Genomic DNA, 15726 nt, shown 5'->3' on the forward strand with positions numbered 1-15726 from the left:
GTTTTATGATTAGTTTAAAAAATGCAATCTCAAAAGGTCACATGCTGAGCAATTCCACTTACATAACATTCTTGAAATGACAAAATCATAGAGATAGAAAGCAGATCAGTGTTTGCCAGGGGTTAGGAATGGTGGGGGCAGGTGTGACTATAAAAGGGTAGCAGGAGGGACATCTTTGTGATGACAGAATCGTTCTGTATCTTGATTGGGGTGGTGGTTACAGGAATCTACATATGTGATAAAATGGAACAGAACTGTACACACACATTGTACCAGTGTCTAACTCCCCTTTTTGATACTGTACTATAGTTATGGAAGATGTAACCACTGGAGGAAAATGAGTGAATCAGGTGGGATTCCTCTATACTATTTTTATAATTTCTTGCTAATCTATAATTATTTCAAAGTTAAACAAAAAAGCTATAATCCTGCTATTTTTAGCTCAAAAAGCTTCAACAATTACCCACTGCCCATGGCAGTGGTTTTACAAATTTAGTGTAGGTAAGTATCACTAATGTTGTATTAAACATGCAAATTCTGATACAGTAGGTAAGGGGGTGGGGCGGGGGTCAGCACATCTAACGAGCTCAGCAGTTGATTAGGCTCCAAGAGGGGTCTTCAGGTCACACTTTGAGAAACTCAGACTCTGGCTCTCTTCTTGAGCTCTTAGTTTACAGTTAACACTCTCCTCTACAACAAAAATATATGTTCACCAGATCCAGGACGGGGTAAGGCAGGCAAGGAGCCAAGGGTGTGATATTTAAGGAGGCACTCACTCTCGGGTCCATGGAAGTGCAGAGTTAGCACTTCCTGAACCTTAGAGTGAGTCCTCCTTAAATTTTGCATCTTAGATTGCCTCCACCTGCTCCTGGCCCTGTTCTCCACATAAAGACTTGGATTTAAAGGTTCTTAGCAGCTTTATTCATTATACCCCCAAACTGGAAACAACCAACTGTCAACCAACTAGCGAAGGGACCAGTAAATTGTGATATAGTCATACAATGAAATGCTAGTCAGCAATAAAAAGGAACACACTACTAATTCATGCAACAAAATAGATGAACGTCACAAATGTTATGCTGAGTAACACCAAAGAGTACATATTCTGAACAAAACTTTGGAAAATCTGCGGAAGACAAATCTAATTTACACCAACAGAAAGAAAATAAGTAGTTGCCAGGGTGGGTGATTATCTGGGAAGGTGGGTGATTATCTGGGAAGGTGGGTGATTACCTGGAAAGGCGGGTTACAAGGGAACTTTTGGGGGTATCAGGAATGTTTCATATCTTGATTGGTTGTGGTTACACTGGTGTATACTCGTGGAAACACCCATTTAACATGGGTGCATTTTATTGTATGTGAATGACACTTCAATGAAGCTGATTAAATATACAAAACAAAAACAAACAAAGTCCCCAGCTCTCTCACAAACATCTGAACCCTGCGCTTTGGTGGAAAGGCCATCTCTACTGATGGGCTCCAGGTACAACACAGTCGAGTAGGAAGAGCTGTGGTGAGGGGTCAGGACACCTTGATTCTCATCCTAGTTCTAGTAATAACTGGCTGGACGACCCATGGGTCAGTCATTAAGCCCTCTGATCCTCATCTGCTGTGAGTACTTCCCAGGGCTGGTGGGAGCAACAGATACACGAAGTCACCTGGTGAAAAGCTACACATCTGTCAGAAATGTTTACCTGTTCTTGGATGGAAACTGCCCTTTGCACAGCCCTTTGAATTCAAGTCTGGAATGGTTCTAGGAATATGAGGAGATTTCAATAGCATATGCAAATTAAAGCTGCCAGACATCATTTTTTGCCCATGTATTTGGCAAAAATTAGAAAGTCATAATACCAAGGGCTGATGAGAATGAGGAAAGTGAGAACCCTGGAGGCAAGGCTGGTGGGAGTATGGACTGGTGTAGCACTTGAGGGACAACCTGGAAGAAGGTAAGGCTGAAAATACCTCTGATCTAGCAGTTCCACTCTTGGGCTCCTCATCCAGAGAAGCTCTGCATAAGGCCATAAGGAGACAGATGGAAAGATGCTCACTCCAACATTGTTTTTGACGGCAAAGATCGGGGACAGTCTAAGTGTCTGTCACTAGGAAATGGATACATAAATGCCAGAACATTCACACACAGTAAGACAAAGCAGTAATCAGAAATACATTTACTACAGCTGCACAGTTGTAGCTCAAAAACATCATATTGGGGCTTCCCTGGTGGCGCAGTGGTTGGGAGTCTGCCTGCTAATGCAGGGGACACGGGTTCAAGCCCTGGTCTGGGAGGATCCTGCATGCCGCGGAGCGACTGGGCCCGTGAGCCACAACTAATGAGCCTGCGTGTCTGGAGCCTGTGCTCCGCAACGGGAGGGGCCGAGACGGTGAGAGGCCCGCGTACCGCGATGAAGAGTGGCCCCCGCTTGCCACAACTAGAGAAAGCCCTCGCACAGAAACGAAGACGCAACACAGCAAAAATAAATTAATTAACAAAAACAGAAACATCATATTGAATGAAAAAGTATTCTGAATGATATTTATGGCATAATGTCATTTATGTAAACCAATCTCACCTTGCAGAATTGAATGGATCAGACGGGATGTTGGTCACTGATTGCCACTTAGTAGTGGCTCAACAGATGGTAGCCATTATTTTGGAAAAAAAAAAAGTAGGAGATCATTGAATTCATCAGCATCAAAGTTAAAAAAATAGAACTGTGAATGCTGGTAAGTTCCATATTTCCCTGGGAAGGAGGTAAAACAAGGGGCTGGACCTCCATGTTCCAGAATGTCCCCACTGGGTCAGGAAGCTGGCCTTGGCAGTTTCAGTTTGAAGATGCTAGAGAAATATGTTGTTGGCCACTGCCCCCTGTTGAAACAATATTGTCACTTCCGAGGAGAGAATTCTCAGACTTGCCGTGTAATAACAGCATGTGAACTTCGACTCACTGGGGAAAAGGCAGACTGCTGTTTCAGCACTCACAGAAAATGCTGCCCCACTAAAGGAATCCCTCTAATCATCATAGCTAATACAATATAGCTACTTTCTTATGTCTATTATTAGCATTTGAATATGTTATTTTGAAAAAAAGAATCAATCCTCATAACAAACACAACTCAACACAGCGCATACACAAGAGGCAGGTACTACTGTATTGATGCGAGAACAGAGGCACAAGGAGATAAGTAATTTGCCCGAAGTCACACAGTCAGGAAGCAGTGAAGCTGGCTCCAAGGTCTGTATTCTTAACCAGCTCTGCAGGTCTGACTCTTGAATGCCTCTGGTTCCTTTGGTCTGATCATGACAATCGTTCTGCAGCCTGTATTTTGTTCAAATACTTTTTCCCCATCTAAAACACCTTCAAGTCTATGCTCCATCCCTTATAGGTCCCTCCCTTTCACAGTAAAATTCCTTGAAAGTATAGTCTACACTCACTTTCTTCCCAGAAGCAAAAGACTCTGCCATCAATTCTCACTCCCAAACTCCTCAGGAGTCTGGCCTTGACCTGCTCCTCTGATTTGTATGTGCTCCCTCCAAACACCCTCACTATACATATAATACTGATATTATACATGATTACTGAATCAAGGAAATGGATGTGATAGTTCACAGTCCAAAGACATTTTGCTCATTCCAATCTTTTGGTCTTGCATGTATTTTCCTATTTTCTCCACCAGGGGGAAGTCTTCTCTTAAGGCCTGATTCCTCCTCCCTCTTCACAGGTCAGGTACACAACTCCAGCTATTGAGCACTGGAAATGTGGCAGGTCCCAACTGAGATGTGCTTAAGTACAAATTACACACTAGATACTGAAGATTTAGTACAAAAGAGAGAATGTAAAATATCTTATTAATAAATGTAATAAAGTGATTACATGTTGAAATGATGTTCTGGATAGATTAAAGACACTCTTGAAATTAATTTTACCTATTTCTTTTTAGATTTTTAAAAATATGTTTACTAAACAATTTAAAATTGCACATGTGGCTTACTTCATATTTCTATTGGGCAGTATAAGTTTAGAGGCTCCCTCCTAACGGCAAACTCTAAGGGTGGTCTGCAGAACCCTTGGTCTGCAAGGAACCCAGTTAGAAAACCATTCACTTGACCACTCATGAAGAAACTGAGGCCCAAAAGGGCCAACAACTTTTCCAAGGTGATCCAAGTGATGGCATCTTGAGTTTAGATTAGAATGCAGGTGTCCTATACCCTTTTTAAAAAATTTCTCCTATTATGGAGGTCCTTGAATGCCACAAGAGGACACAGGCACAAGACTATGTCCTGTGGGCCTTTAAGGTCCTTTATCAAGAAATGTCACCACCTCAGGTCTCTCGCTGTTTGCTTCCACAGGTCTCCTGCACAGCCCAGGGGCCACTCCCTCTTGCATCCTCTGCCAACCCCGTGAGCATTTTCCTGCTCTCTGCTAGGAAGCCCAGCCCTGCTTTAGGGCTCTATCTGGCTGCTTCCTCCCTGGCACTGACAGCCTGGATAGAGATCCTGGAGACAAGCAGTGACTACAGAGCCCTTCTCACCCTTTTGTCTTCAACTATCCTCTAGACTTGTCCAATTCCAGTCCCACCCAGGGGGCCATCGTAGCTCTTGCTGGAATAAGTCCAACCCAGCTGGAAGGATGAGCAAATAGAGCCAGCTAGACTGATCACCTGCTGACCCTGTGTCCATCACCCTCTGTCACTACAGACAGCTCACGTTGCCCACAGGCCCTCCTTGCAGAGTGGGGACCAGTGATCACACGGCTGGTGAGTCACATGGAAACTGAAAGCACCCCTCAGTGGGGTGACTTCTCTAAAGTGGACACATGAGTCAGAGGCGGGGAAGCTGGGAGGCAAAGCCAGACCCTGCGTCGCAGGCAGGGATCTTAAGTGCAAGCCCTAACACCACAAATCTTCCCCACCACACCCCCGCAGAACTACAGCATTATGGGTCAGCTGTAGTTTGTTTTGAGTTTGGGTTGAGGCCCGAACCTGTGTGTGAGCCTGCACAGGTGTGGGTCTGCCCAGGTGGGAAGAAGTCTCTGTTTCTGGCTTGTGTCTCTTCCTCATGAGAGCCACACACGAGTGGGAGCAAAGGGTCTCAGCCCCCCTCCCTACCCTGGATTCCTGGTCAAGGACCCCTGTGAGTCTAGGCCCTGAGTGTGGCCACGGGTGCCTGGATAGTCGCTGCACCATGCCTGCAACCTCATCTCTGCCTCTTCTGAACCCAAATTAGAGAACTGATGAATCATGGGACTGTAAGAGAACCCGTGTGGTACGGATCAGCAGTCACAAGATGAGGGCTCTCTTCCCGGTTCTGCTACAACTCTAGCTGTGCAATTTTGGGCTAGGCACTGTATGTGTCTGAGGCTCAAGTTCTCACTTGTATAATGGGTGTATTAATTATCTATCACTCTTATAAAAATTCCTCCAAAACCTAGTGGCTTAGACAATAAGTATTTATTATCTCACACAGTGTCTGTGGGTCGGATATTTGAGAACAACTCACCTGGGTGGTTTTGGCTCATGGTCTTTCATGGGATGAGGTCAAGATGTCCACTGGAGCTGCAGTCATCCGAAGGCTTGACTGGGGCTGGAGGACCTACATCCAAGACAGCTTTGTTCACATGGCTGCTGGCAGGAGGCCTCGGTTCCTTGCCACATGAGTCTCTCCATGGGGCTGTTTGAGCGTCCTCCTGACGTGGTAGCTGGCTTCCCCTAGAATGAGCAATCGAGGAGAGCAAGACAGAAGCCACAGTATCTTTTATGTTCTTTACATCTTAACCTCTGAAGTCAAGCACTGTTATTTCTGCACTATCTCACTTGTTATCCAAGTCAACCCTAATCAGGGATGTGAACACCAGAAGGTACAAACCACTGGGGGCCATCATGAAGGCTGGCTACCACCTTAGAAGTAATTAGTACCATTATTAATATCTGCTCTGCCCATCTCACAGAGCCATCAGGAGGTTTTGTTTGCATACCCACTGCAAGAAAAACCATTAACCAGAGGATGCACCTGATAAGAGTCAAGACAGCAGCTGCTAAAAACAGCTGTAAAAAGGGTTGCTGGAGACTGGACTCTGAGACCATCACAGGAAGCTCTGGGACAAGTAAAAGGAGAACCAACATAGGAACGTGGTAGCTCAGAGGCCTCCAGTCCTCTTTGCTGTCCCCATATGAAGGTACAATGTGGAGACAATTAGGAAAGTGCCTGACAATGTGCCCATTACATATGGCGCTCAGCCATAAGTGTTCTTTCTAAGGAAAGCAGGTGGGTCATAGTCTTAGGAATTCCAGGAGGAGGTGCTGGGCCACGGTGAAGGTCGAATTGTGCCCTAGCCCTTTAGTTCTGACATTTAAATTAGTTAGTTTACTTTTCACAAACTCCAAAGAGCTGCATAAACGTGAAAGTCCATCGTTATTACCTCCTGGTAAGATGCCCACAGAGCACGCTTCCAAAGAATCTCTCCACTGATTCCTTAACTAGCCGAAAAGAGGAACTGAGATACGTTCACTGTTTTGCAACTATCAGAAACAGCCTCTCAAAGTTGCCTCTGAATCTGTCCTTGTTCATTTACGCTGGGATTTTCTCTCACTCTCTGCACTCAGCCTCTACCTGACAGTGGCTCAGTCCCTCTGGAACCCACTCTTATTACTCCTGTCATTCTCAGTTCCTGCTTAGGGCTGCAGTTCCCTCCACTTCCAAAATCTCACTCCAGTGGCTAGAGCCTTATAATCCACTGTTGTCCGGGTGCCGTCCTAACTGCTGCCCATCTTCCTGGATTTGTGAGGACCACTGCTCTTGGGGTCCTCTTCGTTGTGTTCCGAGTTCTACCCATCTTGGTGCCTGGCTGGCTGGACCCCAGTGCTGGGGTTTAGGTCTGTTTAGGTTTAGGTCTGTTTTCGTACCGTGTTTTTGTACCAGATTCCAGACACCCAGTCCTGCCTGCTGGACTGGACTTTCTCCCTGCACCTGCATTGGACAGGCCCCTCCCACACTTCCCTTTCTGCCCTCAGAAGGGAATCTCCTTATAGATCTTCCTGGTGGACACCTTGGGGGACAATGCTTGGTTTGAGAGGGACAACAGCCTAGATTTTCAGCTGCAGTGTTTATAGCAGAACAAAAATTGTTCATGTTTCTCAGCGCACAAGGCACATTTGTATGTCGTTCAAGTTTTGTCACATTTCTCCCCTGCTGGTTAGGGAGTAAGGTCACACAGGGATTTTAAAAGCAAAACAAGTAGTCCCTGCCTCCAGTGAGTTTTTGAATGAAGTAATAGGCGTTTATAAATAAATACACAGGAAATCCATTTATAATAGTGCCCACTAAGATCTGTTCCTCTTTGCCTGAGGTCTCTGTTTTCATCCTCACCATCTCTTTGTGGTCCCAAACGATTGCACTTCAAAGTACTGCCTTCTTGCTAACAAATGTCTGTATTCAGGGCCAAATTCATTCTGAAACTTATGCTTTTGGTGACACTGAGTGAGGTTATAGGGGAGTAGGTGATTGTCAACTCCCTTAGCTCATGGCAGCTGTTGTTATTAACCAAAAGGACCTGAACGGTTATACAGGACTAAAGTGGCTTAGGTCAGTTCTAACACTGGGGAGTAGGAGGTGCGTTAGTGGGCAGTGGAGAATTGACTAAAGATTTGAGTTGGGGGCAGTGGACCAGGGAAAGTTAAACTCACATGCATGTATCCAACAAGTCCCTTGAACTCTTCCTCTGGGCTATGGTGGCATCGCTCTTCTCCCCTGGCCTCCTGCCTACAGCACCCAGCCCCACTTCTCCTTCCTCCTTCATGTTCCAGAAAATCTCCTTCCTTCTACAGAAAACTGGGGAGAAGCTCCAAGTCCAGGCTGGAAGGGCCCTTTCTACCCTTGAAAATTGGACCTTTCAAAGACCGTTTCTCCTCCAAGAAATGTTCATGCCAGCAGCTACAAAGACGTTTTCTCCATAGTCTTTGCGATTACCTTGAAAGTGCTGATCAGCGAAAAGTAGGGGTGATGAGTCAGAGTTGCTGACACAGAGTGAGGCATCACGAGTTCTAACCTTGTTGCATTTCCTTGTGGTAATTCCAGGGTGCTGCTGGGATGGATGGACAGCTGTCAGGCTTGGCCTGGTTTCCAGTCTCTGCAGCCTCGTTCTTTCTACAGCCAACATTACCTTCAGCTCACTTCTGCCAGATCTCTAAGGAGGCTACAGCCCAGATCCTGAGGCTCACATCCATGGAGGCCCCTTGTGCGCTCCGGCTCCAGGCCTACTCCAGTTCTGGGTACCAGATCTTTGCTTCATTTCTTGGGTCTTCTCCTGTCTCCCTCATGGAAGCCTGCTCAATCCCCAGTCTCATTATGAATGAGCCCTGCCTTGTACCCAACACCCTTCCTCCACCTCTTTGGGGGTTGGATTCCTGCCCAGACTCCAGCTCAGCTGGGACCCTGAGACCTGACGGATGACAGGTCTTTCTGAGGAAAACTGATGAGTCCCTAGACTTGGAAGGGGAGCTCCCACTTCCCAATTTGGTCACATACAACCATGAGGTTCTGTTTGGTTAATATCAACAGCCGCCATTAGTTATAAGATTCAAGGGCTGGCTCCTTCTTATGGCCTCACTCTAGGTTACCATTAAAGGAAGTCTCAGACTAAATTCTCCCCCCAAAGAGACAACGATTCGCAAATACGCACAAGTCACACCACCTCCTGTGAGCTTGATAAAGTCCAAACTCTCTGTCCTTTAGGGTGCTCCAACAAGATCACACGTGAAAGGAAGTTTCACTTGGGGCAAATGTGATAATACTCTAGTAGTGGGATTGGAGAACCATCTAGTCAGACTCAGGTTGGCCCACCTTCTCTGGAATCAGCAGCTGGACTGTGGGCAACATTCCTAACAGGGAAGGAGGAAAGAGTCACTAGATTCTAATACCCTGTTCATATATGTTTGTGGAGTTCCTCCATGCTTCACCAGTGAACACCTTTCTCTCCATTCATTATGCTAATTAACAAAACCTCTAGTACTGATCAGCTATAAAGATAGCTGAAGCACTTGTGAGAGCTCCTCTTGAGTGTGGACTTCTGATTAAGCCCTAGTTACCACCCTCGGAGTTGCCCAGATTAGCGCAACTGGCCTCCTCTAGGGTATAGATTAAAAAAGAATGAACCGGGCTTCCCTGGTGGCACAGTGGTTGAGAGTCCGCCTGCCGATGCAGGGGACACGGATTTGTGTCCCGGTCCGGGAAGATCCCACATGCCGCGGAGCGGCTGGGCCCGTGAGCCATGGCCGCTGAGCCTGCGCATCCGGAGCCTGTGCTCCGCAACGGGAGGGGCCGCAGCACTGAGAGGCCCGCGTACCGCAAAAAAAAAAAAAAAGGAATGAACCACATTTAGACCACGCTGTCAGTGCTGAAGTATAAACTGCAGACGTCATAGTACTAGGGCACCCCAGCCTCCATGATAATAGTAATAATCAGCATTTCTTTGGCTCACAAGATGTTATTCCATGGTTTTCAGTCCCCTGCAAAGTAAGTCCCCTGAATTATTTCTAGGTACTGCCAGGAGTCTCATGTGGACTCACCAATGGGTTCATTAGCTATAGCTCAACACAGTCCCCACTTCATCTCTTTTCACTTCCAGCTTCCTCTGCAACAGGCATTTGTTGTTTGGAATGCCTACAACAGCACTCCCCACGTTGGGGGCAAGTTGCTTCTTCCCCACTCCAGCCATCGTGTGCCTGTGGGAATGAGCATGTGACCTTCCTGGGCCAATCACTACAGCCTCATCCTTTTGGCCAAAGTGACTGGCTAGGAATGGACAAGGGGCTTGCAAAGCCAATCAAGACACTTCCTAGAGATTTTTTTCAATACAGAGTTGGCGAAGACACTCTCTTTTGTTTTTTTTTCTAAGATTTTTTTTTTGATGTGGCCATTTTTTTTTAAGTCTTTATTGAATTTTGTTACAATATTGCTTCTGTTTTATGTTTTGGTTTTTTGGCTGTGAGTCATGTGGGATCTTCGCTCCCCGACCAGGGATCGAACCTGCACCCCCTGCATTGGAAGGCGAAGTCTTAACCACTGGACTGCCAGGGAAGTTCCGCAAAGATACTCTCTTAAAGCTGCCTGCAGGCATGTCTTTGGCCTTGTGGAGACAGCTGAATTGTGAGGATAAATCCAATATGCAGAGAGAATCAGAGACATACGTTGTTATGGACTGAACGTTTGTGTCCCTCCCATCAAATTCATATGTTAAAGTCCTAATTCCCAAGGTGGTGATATTAGGAGGTGGGGATTGGGAGGTAATCAGGTTTGGATGAGGTCATGAGGGTGAGCCCCCAGTGATGGGATTAGTGCACTTATCGGAAAAGGAAGAGGCACCAGAGTTCATACTCTCTCCCCCAACATGTACTCATACAAGGAAGAGACCACGTGAGGATACAGAGAGACGGTGGCTGTCTGAAATCAGGAAGTGGAAACTAAACATGCCAGTGCCTTGATCTTGGACTTCCCAGCCTCCAGAGCTATGAAAAATAAATGCCTGCTATTTAAACCACCTAGTCTATGGTATTTTGTTACAGCAGCCTGAGCTGATTAAGATGTAGGTGGAGAGATAGGAAGTCCTGACAACAGTTGAATCTCTAAATCCAGTTGTCCCTGGGTCCAGCTGTACCCAAATGTGCACTCTGTGTGGTTTGGTTATATAGCCCACAGTGACCTTTTTTGGTGCAAGCTGGTTTAAGTTTCTGATTAACTTATCCATCAGCAATGGTCAGTAGTTGCTTTACAGGACCACCTTTACCTTCCTTGCTGAAGCCCTGTGCTGCTGCTGGAACCTCTGGTGCTTGGTGCTAAGGACCACAATCACCCACTCTGTCCTCCTGATGCTTCCTGGTCCTAACCTGATGACCATCTAGGCAAGAATGGAGACTCTCACTATTGCTGAGCAGTTGGTTTATGGCCAGTGTGTCTGGCAGATGCCCACTCTCGGGGTTAGTAGGATGTCTGCACCTCTGAGCTTCCCCACAGCTGGCTCATGCATATTGTAGATCAGTTAAGGCCTGTAAAGTGATTTTGGACTCTTATCTTCAAAAGTTACAATGCCAGGCCAGCTGTCACCCTGGCCATCCCCTTCAAGAACCATTTCTGCCTTCTGGGAAGGACTTCTTCCCCCAAGACCTAAGGCTAATCCTATCCCCTCCATGCTAGTTATGTCCTGGCCCCATTCTCCTTTCCTACATGTCCCAGAACCACTGTGCACTCCGGCTGACTGAACTGTGATCTCCAAGGGAGGCTTCATACACATGGAACCTCAGCGAGGGCCTGTGTGTCTGGTGCTCTGTGCCCATTAAACATCTTAGCCTCATATCTTTTCTATTGTTATATTATATGGCTGACTCACCCTGAGCTTGTGGCCTTGGCAAACGAGACCCTCAAAATTTCCATCTGCACTTTCCACACAGAGGAAGCCAGATAGCACTGTGTATCGATGGTTTGTTTCTGTCTCACTAATCAAGAGGCTGAAAGCAACAGTTTCTGATGTATCTTTTCTTCTTTGATTCATTAGGGCCAAGGGACCTGAGGACAGATGATGAAGCATTTAGGGTTTAGTTTTCTCATCTAGAGAATGGAACCACAATTAAAACAGACCTCACCTACAATAGGACTGAATACCCCGGACTTGCAGCAAAGACTTCTGAGTACCTCAGGCCCCTTAAAAGAAGGGGATTTCCTGAGAGGACACCCAGCTGTGAGGGCAGGGGTGGGAGCGCTTTTGGGTGTCACAGGGAGTCTGCCCATGCCCTCGACTTCTCTCCTGGGCTTCATGGCTGTGATTCTTCTATGTGTCACCTTTCATCTCCTCCTACTCTCAGGAAGACAATCATCTCTGGTATCTCCAGCTCCGGATTCCAGAGGATGCTGGTCTGACCAGTAGAGACTGGAGATGTCCCCTACTATTCATTCTCTCTCAAAATAATATAGCCCTGGATTTTTAGCTAGGCATCGCTGCCTAGAATATGGCTAATATGTCCCAGCTGTCATTGCACCTGAGTCTTCCTTTGGCCAATGGGATGCGAGTGAAAGTTATCTGTGCAGATTCCAGGTTGTGTTTTAAAGGGAAGGGGCATGTCCTCCGGGGTTCCTTTTCCTTTCCCACTTCTTGGAAAGTGGACATGCTGTGAGCCCTCTCGGGCGGTGCCTACGAGGACAACACTGCAGCGGGCAGAGCAACAAGACAGAAAGAGCCTGGGCCCCTGAAACCTTTGCACAATAGAGCTTCCATACTAGCTTAGACTCCCACATGAGAAAAAAAGTAAACATGTATTTGTTTTAGCCACATTATTGGGGTTTTTCTCATGGCAGCTGAGCTACTGTTACATTTAGGAAATCATTGTTGCCTTCAAGCCAGCCACCTCAACCAGAAAGCTTGTACAGTTGGGCTCTCTTGGGTCGATGCCCACCCTTGATGCAATCAGTGGCCACCTTGGCACAGAGAATAGTTTAGCACTGCTTCCCTGGGTACAGAGCTCTGGGAAGGGTAGTTTCTGCCAGGAAGGGATAAACAGTATGGCTGGGGAGGCATCAAAACAAGAACTTTGCACAGCATTAGTCAAATGTCACAACATGTCACTAGATGAATAGAAGGGGATGTCAACTGTGCTAGTCTATAAATAAATATGTGGGGTTCCTAGATGGCGAGCAGGATGAAAACCATCAGGGTGAATATCCAGAAATGCAGGCCCAATGGCACCAGGAGCTGGAGATGTCAGAAATAAGACCATTAGTCTGATTCTGTGGCAGCCACAGGTCTGCCTCCTTCTGTGCTGTAACTTCATGTCAACTTCTGTAGTGAGGGACTCTGATTGGCTTACTTAATGCTATCACCTTGGTTTGTCAGTTCCCTTTGTATCAGGCCATGTCATAAGCCACTAGTAGTGCATGGTAGGGTATCCACTCCTGGGTCCCTAGGTGGTCACCCCTGCCCAAAGTCACCCCAGGACTGCTTTCCCTAGGTGTGTATGTAGGGGGCGTGTGCTGCAGGCCAGGCAGTTTCAGCTCAAGGGGACAGTGGTCATAGAAGAAAAACACCAAAAGCCTCAAGGAATTGGCAGCAACCACTTCTGGTGATTCTGGCAGATTACAGAACAGGGGAAGTTCTATTCAAAGCAAGAGAAGGGACCCAGGAATGGGTGAGGCCAGGTGCCAATGGCATAAGACAAAAGTGAGGCCCCAGGCTTCAGCTGGGGCGGGTACAGGCAGCACCCCATCTCTGAATAGGGAGGGAGGGAGGATAGGGAAAGTCTAGCTAGAACACTGCAGAGAGGACTTCTGTTCCAGGGGTACTAAAAGAGTCTGGCAGGCCCCGGGGAAGAGGCCCACCCCTTGGGTGCAAGATAGATCTTAAATCTCAGCAGCAAGACCAAAGCCAGTTTTCAAAAGTAGGACGTAAGGTCTGTCCGTGGTCTTTCCACTTTTCTGCCAAATTCTAGCAGAAGATTCCAGACTACGCTGCTCAATTCATCCTTCATCTTGCGCTGCTGTCAGCATTTTTTCATTTGTTCTTACTCTGGCTTCTAACCATGGCTCACTGATTGCCCAGACAATGCAAGGCAGACTCTGGCTTTTTCCTCCTCAGGGAAACTGCTGGAAAAGAGGGGCTGCTAAGGCTGTGATCCTTCGCCTTAAGGTTTCAAAATGACAAGCATGCTGGAGAGATGGGGCAGACATCTAACTGCCCATCAGCCACCCATTCTCCCCTCTTTTCTTAGGAAAAGAAATCCAATTTTTAGCCTCTTTTAGCTTGGGGGTGGTCAAGGGATGAAGCAGAAGAAAATGTTTCAGAGGTGCTGGTTTGGCTGGGAGGAACATTATTTTTCCCTCTCCCACTTCCTCTTGCTGCTGACTCAGAGCGCGGATGGGCTGGGTCTCCAGGATCCATCTTAGATCGTAAGGTGATTTCAAGGGTGGAAGCCACAGGCTGTAGATGGAGCAGCAGAGTTGGATCCGCTACGGATCCCAAGTAGCCTGGAGGGTCAGCCTCTAGGTTTTCTTTACTAAGTCAGGAATAAACTTCCATCGTGTTGAAGCCCTCACGACTCAGCGTGTATGGTGGACCAGAAACATGGACCGCCCCCCCAGGAGCTTGTTAGAAATGCTGAAGCTTCTGAATCCGAATCTGCATTTTAACAAGATCCATGGGTGATTCATGTGCACATGATGGTTTAAGAAGCACTGATTGAAGCCACTATTATTATTACTCTTTTCCTGTTGTTGGCAGCTGAATCTAATTCTTGCACATAGAGAAGATGATTCCCATGTGGGGTCTTCTAGAAAGTGGGGCTAAGAATGGGCTGCTGAGAAGCTCACTACTGGACTCTCCCACTTCTCCTTTCCCTGCATGCAGGAAAAGCATGCAGGGCTCTCCAGCAAACCCTCATTTCCCCAAGCCATACCATGAGGGGCTTGGGGAACCTTGACCACGTTGTCCTGGAGCCCAGGTTCTTGAAAAGCAAGCTTCCTGTCACCTGCAACTGCCTCCACCCCTGACACCCTATGTCTCCAGACCCAAGAGTGGCAGAGGGTAGATGAGAGTGTTTTAGCTCAGAGGAGGTAGGTGAGGGGCGCCCACAGTCATTCTGAAACCTTAAGGCATCATAAAATAGATCATCCTTCCTGGAAGCCTTGGCCTTCTGTTTTTAAACACAGGCATTTCTAGGCTTTGCTTCTGGGGCTGACTGTCATACTCAGCCCCACGGTGACTCAGACTTGACCGCCTAGGAGGGTCACGCCCTCTGGCACAAAACTCCAGGAAGTGTCCCTCCCGGCCCATCTATATCCACCCAGATGGTCAGGTGAAGGCTGGGAAAAGCTCCTAAGGATGTTTAGGAGACATCCTTAGGATGACATTCTGGAAAATGGTTCTCCACATGCTACCAACTGGATGCAACTGTTCAAGTGAATCACCTGAAAACATTCAACCCTAGGGAGGCAACTGAAAGTTATAGGGGGGTTCAAGGAGATCTTGTTTCAAGGCCCAGTTCTGCCCTTTACTACCTTTTGACCTAGGACGAGTTTCTAACCTCTCTAAGCCTTCTCTCCAAACTTCTGGTAGCCTTTTAATAAATCTCAGTTCTGCTGAAGTTAACCTGGATTTCCTTATCTGTACACAGAAGAAATAATAACAGCAACAATGTATAGCTGACTTACTTTGTTATAAAGCAGAAACTAACACACCATTGTAAAGCAATTATACTCCAATAAAGATGTTAAAAAAAGATACATGCACCCCTATGTTCATAGCAGCACTATTCACAACAGCCAAAACATGGAAACAACCTAAATGTCCACTGACAGATGAATGGATAAAGAAGATGTGGTACGTATCTACCACGGAATACTACTCAGCTGTAAAAAAGAATGAAATAATGCCATTTGCAGCAACATGGTTGGACCTAGAGATGATCATAGTAAGTGAAGTAAGTCAGAAAGAGAAAGGTAAGTACTATATGATATCACTTATATGTGGATTCTAAAATATGACACAAATGAACCTATCTACAAAACAGAAACAGACTCACAGTCATAGAGAACAGACTTGTGGTTGCCAAGGGGGAGGGGAGTGGGGGGAGGGAAGGACTGGAAGTTTGGGGTTCGCAGATGCAAACTATTATATATAAGATGGATAAACAACAAGGTCCTACTGTATAGTACAGGGAACTATAGTCAATATCATGTGATAAACCATAGTG

At 46.6% G+C, this 15726-nt stretch overlaps 1 protein-coding gene across 1 annotated transcript in view; it reads right to left on the minus strand.

Moving 5' to 3' along the window:
* XCR1 (X-C motif chemokine receptor 1) overlaps positions 1-11624 on the minus strand; it is a 31538-nt gene extending 19914 nt beyond the window's left edge. The window contains exons 1-2 of the mRNA XM_004324550.4: positions 11379-11624; positions 5498-5706 (exon numbers count right to left, since the gene is read on the minus strand). Of these exons, the coding sequence (XP_004324598.2) occupies positions 5498-5516 (19 nt within the window). The 5' untranslated portion in view covers positions 5517-5706; positions 11379-11624. The remainder of the gene's footprint in view (positions 1-5497; positions 5707-11378) is intronic.
* Positions 11625-15726: the final 4102 nt, after the last annotated feature.

The sequence above is a fragment of the Tursiops truncatus genome, chromosome 10 (assembly GCF_011762595.2).
Source record: "Tursiops truncatus isolate mTurTru1 chromosome 10, mTurTru1.mat.Y, whole genome shotgun sequence".
NCBI lineage: Eukaryota > Metazoa > Chordata > Mammalia > Artiodactyla > Delphinidae > Tursiops > Tursiops truncatus.